Raw genomic sequence first — 20346 nt, 5'->3', positions numbered from 1 at the left:
GAGAAGAGGTAGGAAGAGGGCCCTAGCCAAAGGAATCGATCGGCCGCGTCTCAGCAGGAGGCAGAGACCCTGCTCCCTGCCGTCCTGGGGCCAGGATGGGGCAGCAGTTCAGCTGGGAGGAGGCGGAGGAGAACGGCGCGGTGGACGTGGCGTCGCTGCAGGAGTGGTACAAGAAGTTCCTGGAGGAGTGTCCCAGCGGCACGCTCTTCATGCACGAGTTTAAGCGCTTCTTCAAGGTCACAGACAACGAGGAGGCCACCCAATACGTGGAGGGCATGTTCCGAGCCTTCGACAAGAACGGGGTAAGGTGCCCCGAGGGGGAGGATCCTTGACTCATCCTTGAGGATGACCAGGGCTCATCCTTGACTAAAGGAGCACCCTCGGTGGGAGCTCCGTTGGCCAGTCCTCCTGCTCGGCCTCAGCTCTTCTTTCCTCTCCATCCTTTCTCACCTTTTCTGTCTCACTCTTCCTCCAAACTCTTCTCCCTCTCCCATCATTCTTCCTTCCCATCTTTTCTTTCCATTTCTCCGCTTTCATCTGACTTTTCCTCTTCCTGAGAGCTGAAGCGAGGCTCTGCAGAAAGACCCAGGGTCCTCTCTACGTGTATTTATGGACAGGACGTGGTTTTCCACATCCATCAGGGCTCCCCTTGCTCTAAAGGTAAGGGGTTTAATGGATGGAGCTATCTTGGCACAGCCCATGAGTGCCCCCTTGCTGAGGGTCCTTCTAATTGAGACAGATCAGCTCTTCCTGCCCAGAACGCTGGAGGAGGCTCCTTCCTGGACTTTGAGGATGGAGGATTATTGCAGAAGTCTCTTTCTGTTCTTCAAGCCATGGAAGATTCCATGAAATCATCCATCCACAGAGTTTCTGCAAGTCCATGGTTGGCACCAGGAGCTAAGAAGATAATATATTTTATAAATGTACACCTGGGAATTGAATTTAAACATAGAAAAAAGTAAAAGTGAAAGTCGCTCAGTCGTGTCCAACTCTTTGTGGCCCCATGGACTGTAGCCCACTAGGCTCTTCTGTCCATGGAATTCTTGAGGCAAGACTACTGGAGTGGGTTACCGTTCCCTTTTCCAGCGGATCTTCCCGACCCAGGGATCCAGCCCAGGTCTCCTGCTTTACAGGCAGATTCTTTACTATGCGAGCCACCAGGAAAGCCCTTAAACATTGAAACCCCGTCATTATTTAAGGCCACCCAGTCCAGTGCCTCCACAGTCCTTTAAACCATTAAGTTTGCCTCAAACCCCTGTTTCACTCCTTCAGATTGAGGGGCCAGTGGGTTGGACCTAGATAATCTGGAAAAAGCAGTGGATACCCCACTTCTGTGTAGGAGAGCTTTACTTTTCAGAGTGAGTCACTAGGAACGCTTCTTAGGTCCCACCATGCCCCAGGAGAAGGGAATGGCTACCCACTCCAGTATTCTTGCCTGGAGAACTCCATTGACAGAGGAGCCTGGCGGGCTGCAGTCCACGGGGTCGCAGAGTCAGACACGACTGAGCGACTAACGCTTTTCTTCTTTCTGCCCCTGGTACTGTCAGTGCACATCTCCTCTGCGCCTGTAGGGGGCGGTAGGGCGGGGTCAGCATCATCGCGGCAACAAAAACCTTGGAGGTGACCACTCTCCAGATCTCAACTGAGTTTCAGCCTTCCCAAAGCTCCTTCCACAGACGTCTCTGAGTCAGCAGCAGCCCTGGAAGGGAGCAGGCCGAGGTTGTTACTCCAAATTCAGTGAATTGATTTGCCCGAGATCTTAAACTCAGGGGACCTGCATCCCAGGCAAGCGCCCCTACCTAGAAGGCAGTCTGTTGTGCTGTTTAAGAGAGGAAATGATTTTTTTGAAGTGTTGAATGTCAGAAGAAAATTAAACAAATATATCAGGTAGTATGTGGCAAGGTTCACACCCATGAATTTATCAATTTAACTTTACAGAAAAATTATAAGGATAGTGCAAGTAATTCCCATTTACAATTTATCAAAATTCCCCAATTGTTTACAGTTGACTCATTTGCTTTACTATTCTTTCTGTGTGATGTATTATATATATATACATGTATACATACATGTACACAATATATGTGTATATTATGCATATAAATATATATTTTTTAGAGAAAATTATATAGACATCACACCCTTTTACCCCAAGTATTCTAATTTGTATTTTCTAAAACCAAGGGCATTCTCTTAACCTAATAAATGATCAAACTCAGGAAATTCAACATTAATAAGTTCTGTTATCTAATTGACAATCCATATTCATGTTTGGTTTACTGTCCTGATGACGCCTATTACAACCTTTTTTTTTTTAAGTTTTATCACACATTGCATTTAATGTCCTATCTCCCGCTTAGCCTTTTTTAAAAAATTGGAGTATAATTGCTTTACAATGTTACATTAGTTTCTGCTGTACAATGAAGTGAATCAGCCATATTTATACATATATCCCCTCCCTCTTGACGCTCTCTTGCACTCCACCCCCATCCCACCCCGCTAGGTCATCACAGAGCACCAAGCTGAGCCTCCTATGCTTTATAGCGGTTCCCACCAGCTATCTCTTTTACACATGGTATTGTATATATGTCAATCCTAATCTCCCAATTTGTCCATCCCTTCCCTCCGCCTCCCGACCTGATGCCCTATGGATCCTTTAGTCTCAGCTTTTCTTTATCTTATTTGACTCTGACATTTTCAAAGACTGCAAGTCCGTGACCTGGGTTTACCCTATGTTGCCTTGTGATGAGATACAGGTTACACTTCTGGCAGAAATTAATGCCCCAGAAGAGATGCTGTGTGCTTCTGAGCATGTGACATCAGAGGGCACATGATGTTGGTTTATCCCTTCCATCATTTAGCTATATGATGTCTGCTGGATTTCACTGTTAAGTGACTATTTCTTCTTTGTAATTAATAAGCATCTTATAGGGAGGTATTCATACTTCGAGACTAAGTAAACTTCCTATTGCTCATCAAGTGATCAGCCCCTAGGTTTGGCATCCATTGATCATTTTCTATCTCCACTGTCCCTTCTCTATTTATTAGTTGGCCTCCTGCTGTAAGGAAGAGCTCTCCTAGCAGGTGTTTTCAGCTCCTCTGTCAGAAGCTAAGCTTTCTTCCTTTTCTTTTCCCACTTAGTCTTTGTCTCCAAACTCCACTTCCCACCTCAGAACAACCTTTACAATCAGCAAGTCTCATTTCTGAGCAACTGATCTGAGATATCTGGGGCAGATAAAGTCAAAAGAGCTCTTAGATTTAGCTCACACGTCAAGATCTGTGGTGGTGAGAACAGTCTTGTGGTGGCAAGGAGGTAGGGGCACCTGGTCTCTGCTGCTATGCTCCCTCCTGCTGGAGGTAGTAACACCATCTCTGGTGCTTGCCTGTAATGCTCTGGATGGAGGAAAAGGAAGGATGAAGGTCAAATGTCCTTCAGGGTCCTTATGTAACGAGTGCTGGGGGGAGGTCAGGGCTGGTTCACAAATGCAGCCAATTCAGGGAGAGACGAGGCAGGTAATCCCACAGAGCAAATCACACGCTTGTCACTTCTGCTCCAGCTCTTGAGTAGACAGGCGTTTCCCTCATCTTCAGCCTCCGTGGGTAACTGAAGCTGACGAGAGCGCATGCGCACTGGATGAGCGGAGCCCCTGCTGGGAGCATCCCAGAACTGGTCCTGGGGTTTGCAGTAAACTCACATGTGAGACCGCTTGTCAGGAAAGGGCTGCTCCACATGGAGACGCATGTGAGGTGAGGGGTCACGGTGGAAACCACATCATGTTGAGACAGGATGTTGTGAGAACAGAAAGTTCTAGACAGAGAATGAGGGGAAATCTAGAGATCTGAAGAGTAGAAATTTGCTGGTGATTTGGGGTTTGTTTGTGTGTTTTACTCCCCTTGGTGCTAGCCACCAGGTTCATTTTTTAGACAGTAATAGACCTTGCGTGGAGTAAGAAATTTCCCCCAACCCGATGAACTGGAGAAGGCATGTAGCCTGAAGGACTCTGCCACTTGCTGGGTGGGGATTTCTTAGGCAACTTATTAAACCTCTGAGTCTCAGTTTCCTCATCCATGAAATGGGGATAGCAGACCTGAGGATGATGTATGTAAAACAAATGGTCCATTTTGCATAATTTTCTTTTTTTCCCAATTATTTTTATTAGTTGGAGGCTAATTACTTTACAGTATTGTAGTGGTTTTTGCCATACATTGACATGAATCAGCCATGGATTTACATGTGTTCCCCATCCTGAACCCCCCTCCCACCATTTTGCATGATTTCCTAACTTAATTCTTATTTAAAAAGAAACCTAAGGGACTTCCCTGGTGATCCAGTGGTCAAGACTCCATGCTCCCAATGCAGGAGGTGCAGGTTTGATCCCATACGCCCCAGGGCATGGCCAATAAAAAGAAACCTAAGATCTGTTTTTAGAAAGCCTAACAAATAATAATTACTAATGAAAATAGTCTTTTAAAGGACAACCAATTAGCACACTGTATGCCTTCAACTTACACAGTGTTTTTTAAAAGGCTATTGTGCAATTATACCTCAATAAAGTTGGGGGGGAAAAAAAAACAGGAAACAAGCCAAATAACCTTCAATGGGCAAACAGAAAGCAAACTAGGGACCATTCATACAATGGGGCACCATTCACCAGTTTAAAAAAAAGGAACTGTTGATGCTGACAGTGACTGAGATGAATCTACAGGGCACTGTGCTGAGTGAAAGAAAACTACACACTATATGATTCTATTTTTATACTCTTTTCAGAGTGAAAATATTATTGATGGAGAACAAAACAGCAGTTGCCAAGTGTTATGGTTGAGAGAAAGATGTGACCTTTGAGAGGTAACACAAGAGAGGTTCTTTGTGTTGAGAGTTACTGGTATCTACGTATCTGCATGTGTCTACACATGTGATACAATTTTGTAGAACAAGGAGGTAGGGGCAATTCAGGTGTAGATTAGGAGATACAAACTATTACATAAATAAGCTACAAGGATATATTGTATAACACAGGGAATATAGCCAATATTTTATAAGAACAGCAAATAGAGTATAATCTTTAAAACTATCTAGGAGCTTCCCTTGTGGCTGGGTGGTAAAGTATCCGCCTATCAATGCAGGAGACTCAGGTTCTATTCCTGGGTTGGGAAGATCCCCTGGGAGAAGGAAATGGCAACCCTAGCCCGTATTCTCCCCTGGGAAATCCCATGGACAGAGGAGCCTGGTGGGCTAGAGTCCATGGAGTCGAAAAAGAGTCCGAGTCTGATACAACTTAACGACTAAACAACAATATTGTATACCTAGAACTTACATGGTACATCAACTACACATCAATTTAAAAATTCATAGAACTTACATACCTACAAAAATAGTGCATTAAAGACTAGTGGGGGAAAAACAGAACAAATAGCAACTGCTAAGAATCTGCCCTACAGGAATTACCAGAAACATAAGAAAAAATATGTATGCACAAGATGTTCATTATGTAATGTAAAATATCAAAACCATGCCCAGTACTCCTCAAAAAAAGAAAAAGGTATTATTTTAAATAATTTTGAAGGCATGGGAAATTTTAAAATAAAAACCCAGTAACTAAAACTATAGCTACAGCCTGACCTCAATTAGGTAAATATTTACACAGTGAGGAGTATGGAGGACCAGAGGAATTATATAAAGGATGTTGATTTAAACTCTGGAGGTGTTGAAGTAGGCTCATTTTATTTTCTTGGTTTTTCCTTAAGCTTTTGCTATTTCCCTCATGTGGGCCTGTATTCTCCTGTTGTCTATACCTTGCCCATCCAGGCACCCCTTGAACAGGGGTTGAGGCTCCCACTCAGCCTGACCCAGTGGGACAGAGGGGCTCTGGGCTAGTGATGCCATTCTGATTACAAAGTCATGGGAATGACGGATGCTCCTGGGGGAGCTGATGATTCCCATTTTTGATTTGGGATTTGAGAGCTGAGATCCCAACCTTGAAATATGTGAGGTCCTGCTTTCTAATCTCCTTTCAAAACTATGTTAATCTTATAGTCAGACTTAAGTCAATCATTTCTTTATAAATTTGTAAATAGTTATGAGACTCTGGGCAGAAGTTGCACTGTACTAGGCGTGGAGGAGAAACAGAAGCAATGTAAACCCCTCTCCTTTCTCCTGGAGGATAGACTGTTGCTGGAGAGTGAGACACACGTACAGAGCAGTTGAGGGTAGAAGAGACGGTAGGTGCTTGGCTTTCCTTGTGGCTCAGTGGTAAAGACGTGGGTTGGATCCCTGGGCCGGAAAGATCCCCTGGAGAAGGAAATGGCAACCCATTCTAGTATTCTTGCCTGGGAAATCCCATGGACAGAGGAGCCTGGTGGGCTACAGTCCATCTTGTTGTTGTTCAGTCACTAAGTCAGGTCCGACTCTTTGCAACCCCATGGACTGTAGCCCATCAGGATTCCCTATCCCTCACTGTCTCCCAGAGTTTGCTCAAACTCATGTCCATTGAGTCAGCGATGCTATCCAACCATCTTATCCTCTGTCACCCCTTTCTCCTCTTGCCTTCAATCTTTCAGGCATCAGGGTCTTTTCCAGTGAGTCGGCTCTTCACATTAGGTGGCCAAAGTCTTGGAGCTTCAGCTTCAGCATCAGTCCTTCCAATGAATATTCAGGGTTGATTTCCTTTAGGATTGACTGTTTTAGCTACTAAAACAACAGCTGGGAGTGTCGGAAGAGGGAGAGGGCGGTCACTGTGGCTGAAGTGGTGTGAGACGGAAGGCTTCCTGGAGGAGGGGACCATTGAGCTGAGCCTTGAAGGACAGGTGGGACTGGGTGATCATGGAGACTGAGAATGAATCCCGGGGCAGAAAACACCACGAGCACAGATGCAGAGGCACATGCATGCACCAGGGAGGCCAAGCCCTAAGTTTCAGGGAGGGTGGCCTGGAATAAGTTCCCACCAGTGCTCCCAGAGATGGGGTGGGGGCGCTGAAGGGAGCCTCACAGCTCCCACCCCCAATGCAGGACAACACCATTGACTTCCTGGAGTACGTGGCAGCCCTGAACCTTGTGTTGAGGGGCACGCTGGAGCACAAGCTCAAGTGGACCTTCAAGATCTACGACAAGGACCGCAATGGCAGCATCGACCGCCAGGAGCTGCTGGACATCGTGGAGGTCAGTGTCTGCTGAGGGGTGGGGGCACCTGGGCATGCTGGATGCTGAAGTGGGGCCCCTGGGCCTGGGGGTGGGAAGGGGCATTGGGATCATTCAGAGTGTGCTTTCCAACTACCAAGAAATCAAGCTGGATATCAATTACAAACGGAGAATGAGAAAATCCCCATCTGTTTGAAAATTACACTACTTCCTAATATTCCATGAATCAAAAAAAACAGTATCACACACACACACAAAATATCATGAACTGAGTAATGATACTAACATAACAAAACTTTGGAATGCAGTTAAAGCTGAGCTTGCAGAAACATCTGTAGCCTTAAAATGTATATACTAGAAAATAAGAGAGACTGAAATGAAAATCAACAATCCAAGAAGTCATCTCAACAAACTAAAAAAAAAAAGAAAAGGCCAAAGAAAGCAAAAGAAAAGAATTAATAAAGAATGGAAATTAACAAAACAGAACACAAACGCTCAAGGAGTCATTGAAAGCAAAAGTAGGTTCTCTGGAAAGATCAACAAAGCTGATTGACTATTAGAAAGAATGAGCAAGGGGAAATAGTGCTCTGGCTCAGACTCTGCACGAAACCCTCATTAGCCTCTTTAACCTCTGTTTAACCTCTTTAACCTCTGTTTAACCCTCATTAACCTCTGTCCAGAGCTTCACTCTGAGGAGGGAGATGTTGGCCCATTTTACAGAAAAGGAAATCAGCCCATGGAGGTCGTATGGTTCGCTCAGGTTCATCCACCAGGAGATGCTGGGCTGCCTGTAGTGGTGCCTGCTTTGTGCCACGTGCTTGCTGGGCAGTGAGGTGTGGGGACCCCCAGTGCACACCTCTGTCCTAGGAGAGCCCCAGCCAAGGACTGAGGATACTCCTCACGTCGGTCTGTCTCTGTCCCTTTTCACTTTTGAATGTTGCCTCATTGCGGAAACAGGGTGAGGGAGACACCTGTACTTTATCCCTGCAGCCCAAACACCTGTGTCTCCCATCATCCTATCTCACACACCTATACTTCACACACACCCACAGATCTACTGAAGTCTCCATGTCTTCCCTGTAAAGTGGAGGTTAGGCCATCACTGTGCCTTCGTTAGAGGTTTTGGGTGTCAGCTCTGACGCTCACAGTGGAAACACCAATGGCGTGGGAATGGGGCAGTGGGTGAAGCCAGGAACTCCTCGGTGGGAATTAGGCCGTGAAACCCTGAGGAAACAGCCTTAGCACAGGTCACTTTTAGTCTGGACCTGGGTCCCGTGATCCTCAGATGTACAGACTGGGGGGCAGTGCTGAGGACGAGGTGCCGAGGGACGTGGGTCGTGTGGGGGGGCCCAGAGTGTGCAGGGTCTCTGGGATGTCACTGGCTTCTCTCCCACAGTCCATCTACAAGCTGAAGAAAGCCTGCAGTGTGGAGATGGAGGCTGAGCAGCAAGGCAAGCTGCTCACACCCGAGGAGGTCGTGGACAGGATCTTCCTTCTGGTGGATGAAAATGGAGATGGTAACTGGAGTAGAGACGACGGTGGGGCAGGGGCGGGGGGCTCCCCATCCTGAGTCACCCCACTTTCTCCACGTCACCTTAGACTAGGCCCTTCACTTCCCGGCAGTGAGATGGGTGTGGAGAAGAGAATATAAAATAACAAGGCTGTCACTAGCATGTGAGGCTTGTGCGTGCGTGCTAAGTCGCTTCAGTCATGTCCAACTCTTTGCGACCCTATGGACTGTAGCCCGCCAGGCTCCTCTGTCCATGGGGATTCTCCAGGCAAGAATACTGGAGTGACTTGCCATGCCCTCCTCCAGGGGATCTTCACGACCCAGGGATTGAACCAGTATCTCCTGCGTCTCCTGCATTGCAGGTGGACTATTTACCGCTGAGCCACTGGGGAAGCCCCGTGAGGCTTGTAAGAGGGATTAAAACTCCTACTGGAGTTGCCAGGCAAGTGCCATGGAAGAAGAGGAGCTTTGGAGTCAGGCAGAGCAGGATGCTTCATTTACCCTCCCAGCCTGATCTTAGTTTCCTCACCTGGAAAATGGGAATAAGAACTGAAAGGAGTAAATGGGGTCATGCACTTGGACTCTCATCGCTGTAGCTCAGCGCCCCAGCCCCAGGCTGTGCAAAGAGGCAGTTGGCTGGGAACACACCCAGAAGAGCCCTCAAAAACATTTTAAGGGTCCCACGTGCAAAAGTAAAACTTGAATTCATTTGCAAAGCAAGTCCCTTGAAGAAACCCTTGGAGGTTCCAGGAGACTCCTGGAGGAAAGCCCAAGCTCAGGCCCTGAGACCGCAGGCTCGTCTGTGTACATCCCCACCCCGTTTCTTCATTCCCCGACCTGGCATGACTGTCTCTCCTACTCCTTGCTCAGGCCAGCTATCCCTGAATGAGTTCGTTGAAGGTGCCCGTCGTGACAAGTGGGTGATGAAGATGCTGCAGATGGATCTGAACCCCGGTAGCTGGATCTCTCAGCAGAGGCGGAAAAGTGCCATGTTCTGAGGGCTCCGGGGTCCTGGGAGCCCTCCAAGACTCCAGACTCACCAGGTTTCCAGAGCAGTGGGAGGGTCCCTGGTTCAACCTGCTTATGCCCACTCTTATCCTGGCTTGAACTTCCTGGCATCCCCTTGCAGGGAGTGGAGCTGAGTGGGGAGGGCAGGGGTCATTAGTCTGAAATGGCCAATAGGGCTGTTCCATTGGGAGGATTCATTGGGTACTGAAGGGACTTGGCTTCCTCTCCCCCTTCAGCTGCTTCTTGGAAAGCTATGCCTTGCTAGGTGACTGTGGGGTTCTCACAGATTCCTACCTGGTTCTTAGTTGGAAGCAGGGAGATCTAGGGGTAGGGGTTCCGTAGATGAAATTAGCAATGAGAATGCTCACATAGTGTGAAACTGACTAGTAGAAGGGTGGGGCTGGCAGGTGCTGTTGACTCTGAAGGAAAGGTAGGAATTGGGGAGAAGGGATGGATAACAATTACATCCCCCCAGGATCCCAAGGACTGTTCTTCCTGCCCTTGGAGGGGGTAGACTGTACTTAAAGGGGCTGTTTCAGCTCTGCCCTGGTGCTGCTCCGCCAGCCCCTTCCAATCCTCCCTACCCATCATCCCTCACACTCAGGTCTCCAACCCTGACCCCCAGAATGGACCCTCCACAATTCACCATCACAAGTCCACAAGCCAAGTATGTCTCCTTAAAGGATGGAGGAGCCTTTCTTCTATCTCTGGGGAGAACTGGGGCCTGCCAGCCTGGGTTCTAGGATAGGCTCTGCCTCCAACTCCTGTGTGACCCATGGCAGGCATTTCTTTTCCCTGACCTAGGTGTTTTGTCTGCACCATGCAGCCTGCTCATGGTGCTTGACAAGCGGTTTTAAGATTATTACTTTTTTAGATATGGGATTCTTTTTGTTATACAAACTCTATGTGCAACCTCCATACAGAAACTAGATTAAAAGGCAGTCACTCTGGCAATCCATGGGGTTAGGACTCTGCACTTTCACTGCTGAGGGCTTGGATTCAATCCCTGGTCAGGAACTAAGATCCTATAAGCCATGCAGTGCAGCCAAAAAATAAAGAAAAAAAAGGCAGTCACTCTGGTTGCAGGGGGCTATACTGAGGAACTCAAAAAAGAAATCCATGTGAATAGATATGTTTTTGTGTTGAAGTATGAAGAATAAAACTAATTTGTAGATCCTGTGATTTCATGGGCATGATATCCATATAAAGTTAACTGTAAAAATAAATGTAAGATTAAAAAAATAGTCAATTAAAAAGTAATAGTAATCCAGCTGGGACACAGATAGGCTCCAAATCATGAAGATGGTATGTGAATGAGGTTGGGGAAATGTCCCAATTCTATCCAGATACCCTCCCAGCTCTGACCTCCAGCATTTCCCAAGAGGCAGCCACCAAGAGAAGCAGCAGAAATGTCAACTCCCTTTTGCCTCTGGCATTGAGCTCCACTTTCCCTCCATGTCTGTCCTCCGGCACTGGCTGACTTCCAGTCTAGAGTGGTCCGCATGATGGACAGGACAGGTGTGAACGAAATGCCCCCTCTCTTCCATCCCAGGGGGCTCTCTACAGGCTGGGGCTCCACCCCCTACTTTCCCCTTGTTTGCGCCCTCCCACCCCCTTGGATTTTCGTTTGCTCCCAGAACCTCCCCTACACCCAGCTGAAGTGAAGACTCAAAAGTTCAGAAGGAAAGAGCATCTCTGAAAAAAGTGATCACAACTAGTCCAGCCTGTGTCTCTCCCCAGGGTCTTGGTCAGGTGTTCCTAAAGCTGGAGTGTGCAAAGAATGGGGAGAGGGCCCCCTGTAAGAGACTGTTCCACTTCCCAGCGGGTGTCAGGTCTCAGTGTGGTAAGAGGGATTTAGGCTAGATCAGGGATGGTCGGGACACTTGCCATTAACAATGAGTAGCCATCCTATGGGGTACCATGTGGTACCACATGGCACTGAGGGCCAGCAGGGGAAGAATGAGGGTGTTGTGCAGTCACTTCTGAATAAATACAGGTTCCCGATGGATTAAGGAGGACTGTCTATAGTATCATAAGTTCTCTTGGCATATTGTTTGATAAGGATGCTGTGAGTTTCTTGAGAATGCAAACTGTCCTCTTCTTTGCACGTGTTAACATCTAGCATTAATATAAGGAGCTGTTCGAGAAACGCTTGTTGAAGGGAGGAATGAATCAACACAGACCACTCTAGTAGGCTCTGGGATGCTGGGGGCAGGACGGGCATGTGACAGTACTCAGATGAAGGCTGCAGCCACCAGATCTGCATGGTCCCACTGGAGTCCTCGGAATGCCTCAGAGCTTCTGTGTCTAAAACAGCATGGAACCAGAGAAGCTCAGTGGAAAAGCTGGTAAAAGCTGGGGGAGGTGCAGGAAGGGGGTAGGGAGGAGCCTGACGGATGCTGAAGGCTGCAAGAAGCAGTCACCACCTGAGTCACACAGAGAGTTCCAGAATGCACCCCTCCCCCCCCCAGCCCCTTTCTGGACTCCTGCCCCTGTGCTGCTACCATGGACCCCTAAGAAGTGAGCTGGGCCTTTAATTTCAGTAGACTCTATCTAGCATTAAAACAACAATGAAACACCAGGCACCACCGTACACACCCTCCCCAGTACAGAAAGAGCAGGCAGTGAGCTCAGCCGTCAGCCTCCGCGGCCTCAGTTTCCCTGCCGCTAGCCCCCTCCTCATCCTGCTCTCCATTCTGGAGCCTGCGCACAATGCGGGTAAGGTCCAGGCTTCGGGTCAGCGTGTCCAAGAGCATCTGGTCCTTCTGGACGCCCTCCATGAACTCCTCTAGGGAGAGTTCCCCTGGGGTAGAAAGAAAGGGTATCATGGGCAGGAGGCGTTCACGTCTGCTGACCCGGCCCAGAGCTGCAGTCTTGTAAGGGGGAGAGAACCAAGGCTGGAGGAAGTGGCTGTGAACAGAGCCGGCCAAGGAGCCAGAGACCAAAGTCTGGCGCAGACATCCCCAAAAGCCAGCTCCGTGGCCAGGGCGGAGGCAGGCGGAGGAGGTGGCCAGCAGCGGCCCCTTTGTGTCTCCCTCTCGCCTCCTGCCCTCTCCCGCTCTGAGCCTGGTGACACCCCCAGTGACCCTCCCCTGGGGAGCCCCAGCGCGGCCTCACCATCCCCATTGACGTCAATCTTGGAGAACACTGTATCCGTGAACTCCTCGGCGGTCATGGTCGAGTCGCTGCAGGGGTTAATGGCTCGGATGGCCTGGGAGGGAAGAAGAAGTGAGAGGATCGGTCCTAACTCGTCTCAGCGGTGGATGGGGCAGAGAGAGCTCGGCAAGCTCCCGACGGGACAGTCGGGGAGCGAGGGGAGTAGAAGTCAAGGTGTCCCGGGGCCTCAGACGGAGCTGGGGATGCGCATCTACAGCTCTTGGTGCAGAAGAGGAAACTGAGGCCCAGGGGAACCTGGCCCAGGTCACGCAGCTGGTGAAGGCCCGAACCGCCGCGGGAACCCTATGTCTCAATCCCATCCCCTTCCGAGCGCGCGGACAGACCCCAGCCGGCTGAAGACCCAGCCCCGGCTCTCAGCTCGGCCCCGCCCCTGCCCGGCCCTCGGCACCTGGAGTTACCCGGATGATGGTGAGCAGCTCGTCGCGGTCGATGCATCCGTTGCCGTCCACGTCGTAGAGCTTGAAGTACCAGCGCAGCTTCTGTTCCACCTTCCCCTTGAGGACCAGGCTCAGCGCCGCCACGTACTCCATGAAGTCGATGTAGCCGTCCTGGGCGGGGGGGCGTGGCCGCCTGAGCCCGTTTGTCTAGGCCCCAACCCGGCCCCGCCCCCGGAGCCCCCAAGGGCCCAGGAGACGCTGAGCCCCGCCCCCTCGGCGCCCACCTGCTTTTGTCTCCTGGACGTCCTTCATAGTCCTTCATAGTCCAACCTACCTTCCCCACTGGTTTACCAAATCCGATAAAGCAACCCCCCACTGGAGTGTAAATGGCTTATTGCTATCACTTCACAGGTACTTTGGTTCCAGCCGTCACTGTGATCCTCAAACTTCAGCCCTTTTCCAGTTTGGTGGGTGAGGTTACAAGATGTGTGTAGTTGAGACACAACCCCCTAGGAACAGGGGCGTAATTTGAATGAGCTTTAAGGCGCCTAGATAAGGAATAGAGGTAGATTTGGAGGCATCGAGTGCCTTTCTCCTTCCCTTTATTCTTGGAAGCTTACTGAGCACCGACTAGGTGCTGTGATAGACCGAGGATTCAGAACTCAGTAAGAGAGAAGCCCGTCCTGATGGGAGCGCACCGTTGAGGACACAGGCTGGAATCCTGCCCCACCGTCTCAAATATGTAGGATCTGGGAGGAAGGATTCAACATGACCGTTGATCCGTAGTAGTTATAATAGCTCCCACCTCCATGGAATTGATGTGGACTTAAATAAATGCAGGTATGTAAGGCACTCAACACTGCCTGGCATATAGTAAGCACTCAGTAAATGCCAGCTATTATTACTATTATTATTATTACCAAGGCTTCCCTGGTAGCTCAGACAGTAAAGAGTCTGCCTGCAATGCAGGAGACCCAGGTTTGATCCCTGGGTCAGGAAGATGCCCTGGAGAAGGAAATGGTAACCCACTCCAGTATTCTTGCTTAGAAAATCACATGAACCTGATGCGCTACACCCCATGGGGTTACAAAGAGTCGGACACGACTGAACAACTAACACACACATTATTACTACCATCACTATAGGGAAATCATGGTGCCATCATGACATATGTTCGGGGACAGCACATCTGGACGGGACATTATGGACTCACAGACAGGAGAGTGGCCAGGCAAAGGCAGCAGAAAGGCTTCCTGTGGGAGGCGGTGCCCTCATTGAGTCTTGGAGGGATTGGCCATGGGGGAAGGTGGTACAAGATATTGCTGCAGGATATTTCCCCAGGACTCCCCATATGTTCAGCAGCTGACTCTCCGCCTGGCCCTGCCAGCCCTACCAATAAGGTCAGGGAAGCAGGAAACACAGGCCTGCCTCTGCCCACCTTCTGCCCAAGCCAAGAGAAGCCAGGAAAGGGAAGCCTGTGTCTTGCAGAGAGGCTGAGTGCTGAAAGGAAAGGGGTACTGGACTCAGAGCCTGTGAACCCGGAGTCCAGCCCCTATTGCTCCACTTACAACCCTCACTCTGGAACCAGGAAGTTACTGAGTGGCAGGTTTGGGGTCCGTATGAAGAACTCTTTAACAGACAGAATTGCCCACAGTGGAAGGGACAGCCTCGTGCAGTAATGAGCTCCCTGTCCCTGAAAGTGTGCAAGCAGAGGCTGGGGTACTGTTATTAGGGACGTGGCAGAGATGGAACAGGAAGGCCTCTAAGAGCTCCCAATCGTGTGCTGGCCTTAGGTGAGGCCTCGACCATTCTGAGCTCCACGATGGAAGTCAAAATCATAGCGAATATTTTCAGGGTGTTTCCTTGTGTTCAAGGGCTTTCCTACACATGGCTGTGCCATGGGGCATGCAGGATCTTAGTTCCCCAACCAGGGATCAAATCCATGCCCCTGTAGTGGAAGTGCAGAATCTTAAGCACTGGACCACCAGGGAAGTCCCGCAATCACTCCTTGACCAACCCTCCTCTCAGGGTCTTTGTCACGGTAGAGCCAGGCCCCCCCTGCAGCCATGTTCAGAGAAGCAAGAGGTTTGCTTTCTTACCACTGTGGAGATTCCCCGCCCCCGGCAAGGGGACGCAGGGTAAGGACACTTTGCTTTTCATTTTTTGTCTTTCTGTATTGTTGGAAACTTTTACAATGAGCTGTCATTTCTTGGTAATTAAAATTTTTAATTTTATAGTTTTTTGTAATAAAAATGGCCGAAAAAAATAAATAAATAAATAAATAAAAATGGCCAGAATGGGGCAATGGAAAGGCACGTGCGTTTGTGCCAGAAAGACCTAAACCCTGTCTTGGGAGAGGTGTGGCCTTGGACAAGTCAGATAGCCTCAGGGTCTGAGTTCTGAAACAGGACAGTGTGTGCCTTTCAGGATTGTGGTCTGGGTTAGATCGGTAATAAGACTACGACAATACTAACTTGTTTTGTGTGCTTCGGGTGATGTGTGTTTCACTCACTGTACTCATTTAATCTCACAACCACCTCTGGGTATTTCTATCTCGATTTTCAGATGAAAAGTTGAAGGTGAGAGAGGTTAGGCCACATGCTAGTGAATGACAAAGCCTTGCCTAGAAACTGAGTTTCCTTGAGAATTCCCTGGTTGTCCCGTGATTAGGACTCAGCCACTTTCACTGCCGGGAGAGCGTGGGTTCAATCCCTACTTGGGGAACTAAGATCCCACAAGCCTTGTGGCACAGCCAATAAATAAATAAATAAATATTAATAAACTGAGTCTCCTAACTGCCACCCAGTGCTCAGATGCAGGGATGGGAGATTTACATTGATTTGTGTGCACCTGTGTGATTGCCAGGCACAATCAAGTTCAGGCAAAACTCTGAAGTAAGCAAAGCATATGCGGGTTGCCCTGGTCACATTCCCTACTCAAGGCCGTACCCCCAAACCCTTCCCACCTGGTACAGTTTCCTAGGATACAACTCTCTTCTAATTCAAGGGCTGGCAAGCTTTTTCTACAAAGGGCCACATCGCACATATTTCAGTTTTGATGATCTGTAAAAGAATGCATGTGGTGTGTTTTAACAAAACTTCATCGACAAAAATAGGCCCAAGGGCTATTGTTGGCACTCCCCAAAACTTCCAGTCTTCTGTATCAAAACTTCCTAGTCCTGGGTCCCATCTTGTAGCCAACCTGCCCCACTGCCTTTTGCTGGTGGCAGTGGGTGGAAGTAGTGTCCAAAGTGTGATTTATGCCTTCAGTGTACAAGACACTTCAAATGTTACAAAGATGCTCTTCAGTTTAGCAAGTATGAATGTAAATTAATATATATTATATATAAGTAGTCCATAAAACTCATAATTCCTCATATAGTCATTCACTCAAGTAAAAATACTGATTGAGCTCCTACTGTGTTCTAGGCACTGTTCTAGGTGCAAAGGATACAGCAATGAAAAAGAAAGACAAAAATCCCTGCCTTTGTGGAGCTCACATTCCATCAGGGAGATTGACCATAATCATAGCAGCTAAATGTTATTCAACATCATCTTCTAATACGAAGACGAGACATGGTCTAAGGGAAAAGGGAAGGTCGAGGAAATGCCTGGGTGGGGACTAGTCCCAGTTAAATAGGGCTGAAACCAGGACGTCAGGGCAGGTATCAGTGAAAAGGAGACATCTGACCAGAGCCTTGCAGCTGGGGAAGCTGTGAGCTGAGCAGAATTCTGGAAGAAGAGTGCCTGGTGGAACCCAGGCCCTAAGGCGGGGGTGTGAGTAGAATTAAAGAGGTCGGGTTTGGGACAATACAAGTGGTGCTTTTAAAAAAAAGTGAAAGCATTAGTTGCTCAGTTGTGTCCAACTGTTTGTGACTCCATGGACTGTAGCCTGCCTGGCTCCTCTGTCCATAGAATTCTCCAGGCAGAAATACTGGAGTGCGTTGCCATTCCCTTCTTCAGGGGATCTTTCTGACCCACGGATAGAAGCCGGGTCTCCAGCACTGCAGGTGAATTCTACTGTCTGAGTCACCAGTGAATGGTGCTTACTTTGACAGAAATTGAAGAGCTAGCATTTGGATGACTCGGTTAGCCAAATACAGGGTTGTGGGTTGCCCCGTCCCGGTGTCATAAGTGTCATCTTAGATCTGAGATCCAAAGGGTTATCTTGATCCAAAGGGTTTCCTTAACAGGCAAGAAGCTGAGCTCCTTCAGTGCTTGTGGGTATAATGAGTTGAGGCTCAACCATGGACTCTGACACCTTTTCAGGAAAGATCCTTTCTTCTGGAGTATTTCAGGGGTCTAGCATGAGGATGCCATCCCTTCTTGGTCTCTGTACCTTGGGCTCCAGTACTCTGACCCTGCACCCCTTTTAGGAAAGCTCTCAGGCACCACAATGCTGCCCTTGAGGCTGGGACTCAAAGCCCATAAGCTGCTTTGGCCCCTTGATCCTAAACATTAGTGAGTTTTTAAATAGCCTCTGAGCCTCAGCTTTCCCTAGAAGCCCCACCTACAATGATGTTGGGACCCTCTGGGCAGTGAGGGGAGCCGGAAAAGCTCTGGGCAATGTCTCCCCAGCGTGCAGTGGACACTTGGCAGCTTCCTGTCCTCACCTTGGAGGAGGCAGCAGCCCAGGTGGGGGCCAGCAGGGAGGCAGAGATAGATGTGTGGATTTACGTTCTTCTACCACCACATCTTGACTGAATTGCTCCAAATAAATGGAAGGTTTGCTCTGAAATACCAATAAACATCTTAACTGATGCTCCTGATGTCCATGACAGTTGACAGTGAATAAGCCGAGGCAGAGCAGGGAAGAAATGGGCTCCAAGGCCACCTGGCTGATGAAAAACGAGGGATGGAAACTCACAGTGCCCCCTCTATCTTCTCAGGAAGCCCTCTCCTGGTGTGTCCAGGTGATCCCTTGGGGAAACGTCTATAATTAGGTCCTCTTAGGATGAACTGAGGTCACCGGGGACTTGGGAGCTGGAGTAGCCTGGAGTACCCTGGTGACCAGGCAACCCTGACTGTCCCCAGTTCTAGGGTCCACAGATCATCATGGGATGGGTGACCCAAACAACGTGGACCTGCCCACCCCAGACCAGCAGGCCTGAAGCTCATCACCCTGCTTTCTGCCCTCCGCCCCTCTGCCTTCTGCATCGTGGGAGCATCTAGGGGCCTCTGCAGAGACACCAGGAGCAGCATCAAGCATTTTTAGTAGGTGCTCGACGACCGTCTTGTTTAGTGTTCATGCTTGTTCTGGGGTAAATTGCGCATGTGGAAGAGGCAGAGGAAACCAACGTCTAGCCTCCGAGGGCACTGACCGGGGTCTCTCTCTTCCCCGGGGACAAGGGCTGATTCATTTCTAAACCTCCAGCGCCTGACACACAGTAGGTGCTCAATGGACGTTGAAAACTGCAGTCCCTGACGTAGACATTCAGTCTCCCAGATAAACATTCATTCCTCCAGCCGTCCTCACACCTGCCCCTCCGACCCCCTCACTAGCCCCTGGGGCATCCCTGCAGCACTCCCCACCCAGAGCCCGGCTCACTTTGTTGAAGTCAAAGGTCTCAAACATCTGCTCCACGTACTGGCTGGCCCACGGGCTCAGATTCTTGAGGCCGAAGAACTGGCGGAACTCGTAGAGGGTGAGCTGGCCGGAGGGGCACTCTGTCATGAACTTCTTGTACCATTGGTGGCACTCGGTGCTGCTCAGCTCCTCCACCGACTTACCGTCCATAATGTTCCCCATCGCTCAGGCCCGTGGGAGGCTGATGCCCAAGGGCCACTGGTTCTTGTCACCGCTGGTCACCGCTGGTCCCCACACCAGCGCGGCTGGGCTTCCTAACACTGGGCCCTCCTCGCTCACAAGCCTGAGTTCCCCAGATCTGAGCGCGGAAGGGCCTGACGAATCCCAAAGTGCAGGGAAATGACTAGAGGAGGTAAGCAGAAGAGAGGAGGCCACGGGGGCTGTGCAAGCCTACACCAGATCCAAGGGCTGCCGGAGAACGTGTGTTAAAAGTCCCCACTAAATCCTTGCAGCCAATGGAGACCCGCTCACTCTGAGAAGAGGAGCGAAAATAGAACAAAGCTTAGGGGACCAGAGGCCCGGGATTACAGTCTTGAGCTGGAGGTGAGAGGATTTTCTTACCCAATTTGCAATCTCCTGATCCCTTCTTATGGGGACAAAGTGGGTGGCCAGCCAACAGCTGTTCTGATCCTGTCACCTCCACTCCCTTCTCCTGGTTTGAATGGGTGCTCAGTGTTTCTGGCTCCTGTCCTCAGACACGGAATTGAGGTACCAATGAGAAAGATCTGGTTTCTCTTCCAGAGCTGGGCCAGCTGAGGGCCCTTGGGAGGACTGCTGTGGACAGTTACCCAGGCTGTGCACTGCCCCTGGCTGTCATGACAGAGGGGTTCCATTAACATCACGGATAGTTAACATATGAGGGTCTGGGCGATGCGGAGTTTACGGGCTCCCCAAACGAGACCAGAGAAGTCAGAGGAAAACCCCTTTTACATAAAGCTGCACAAATACACAGCCTCACACACACACACACACACGCACTGGTCCTGTTTTGACCACACTTACATTCCTGGAAGCTGCATCTTTCCCATTGTGGGAGGCTAGAATTCAGCCCTCCATCTCACTCTGAACCTGACACCATCACCACTCAGGGGCGGGGGGAGGGGACACTGAGTGTGTGCCTAGTGGCCTGGGGCATGTGTGGGTGTGTGTGTGTGTGTTTGTGAGTGTGCTGCTACCCGCTGGTCCTGGAAGCGTCCCTGGCCGAGAATAGAAGCCCATCTATGCAGCGACATCTTTCTCTGATCTCTAGTGGGACACTCTCTGGCCATAGACTATTTTATATATATATATATGTATGTATATATGTATGTATGTATGTATATATATATATAATTTTTTAAATATTTATTTTAAATATTTATTTATTTGACTGCACTGCCAGGTCTGAGTTGCAGCACGCAGGATCTTTAGTTGGGTCATGCGAACTCTTGGTCGTGGCACGTGGGAAGCGTGGACTCTTAGCCACTGGACCACCAGAGAAGTCCCCGGCCAACGTTCAAGTGCACTTAAGCCTCTGTCTTGTCCCTTCCCTGTCTGCCTCCCTTATCTGCTAT

The 20346-nt window shown here is 49.4% G+C and overlaps 2 protein-coding genes across 2 annotated transcripts; one reads left to right on the top strand and one right to left on the bottom strand.

Annotated features, from left to right (window-relative positions):
- Window positions 1–10835, top strand: GUCA1B (guanylate cyclase activator 1B). The gene is made up of 4 exons (XM_043450219.1): window positions 1–302; window positions 7007–7156; window positions 8532–8652; window positions 9516–10835. The coding sequence occupies exons 1-4, from the start codon at window positions 96–98 to the stop codon at window positions 9641–9643; spliced, it is 606 nt and encodes a 201-aa protein (XP_043306154.1). The 5' UTR covers window positions 1–95; the 3' UTR covers window positions 9644–10835.
- Window positions 10836–12190: 1355 nt separating this feature from the next.
- Window positions 12191–19693, bottom strand: GUCA1A (guanylate cyclase activator 1A). The gene is made up of 4 exons (XM_043450218.1): window positions 18755–19693; window positions 13229–13378; window positions 12771–12864; window positions 12191–12456 (listed from the first exon to the last, which is right to left on the bottom strand). Exons 1-4 carry the CDS (start codon window positions 18953–18955, stop codon window positions 12284–12286), a joined length of 618 nt encoding a protein of 205 aa, XP_043306153.1. The 5' UTR covers window positions 18956–19693; the 3' UTR covers window positions 12191–12283.
- Between the last annotated feature and the right edge of the window lie 653 nt (window positions 19694–20346).

This window comes from Cervus canadensis, chromosome 28 (assembly GCF_019320065.1).
Source record: "Cervus canadensis isolate Bull #8, Minnesota chromosome 28, ASM1932006v1, whole genome shotgun sequence".
Classification (NCBI taxonomy): Eukaryota; Metazoa; Chordata; class Mammalia; order Artiodactyla; family Cervidae; genus Cervus; species Cervus canadensis.
Note: the sequence above shows the minus strand (reverse complement) of the source record. Positions and strands in the feature narration are given on the sequence as shown.

What these genes read in the sequence shown, in the direction of transcription:
- GUCA1B (XM_043450219.1), top strand. Translation starts at nt 96, where the DNA reads ATGGGGCAGCAGTTCAGCTGGGAGGAGGCGGAGGAGAACGGCGCGGTG. An exon ending in GAGCCTTCGACAAGAACGGG is followed by an intron (nt 303 to 7,006) that starts GTAAGGTGCCCC and finishes CCCCCAATGCAG; the next exon opens with GACAACACCATTGACTTCCT. An exon ending in AGCTGCTGGACATCGTGGAG is followed by an intron (nt 7,157 to 8,531) that starts GTCAGTGTCTGC and finishes TCTCTCCCACAG; the next exon opens with TCCATCTACAAGCTGAAGAA.
- GUCA1A (XM_043450218.1), bottom strand. Translation starts at nt 18,955, where the DNA reads ATGGGGAACATTATGGACGGTAAGTCGGTGGAGGAGCTGAGCAGCACC. An exon ending in AGACCTTTGACTTCAACAAA is followed by an intron (nt 13,379 to 18,754) that starts GTGAGCCGGGCT and finishes CCCCCCGCCCAG; the next exon opens with GACGGCTACATCGACTTCAT. An exon ending in AGCTGCTCACCATCATCCGG is followed by an intron (nt 12,865 to 13,228) that starts GTAACTCCAGGT and finishes CTTCCCTCCCAG; the next exon opens with GCCATCCGAGCCATTAACCC.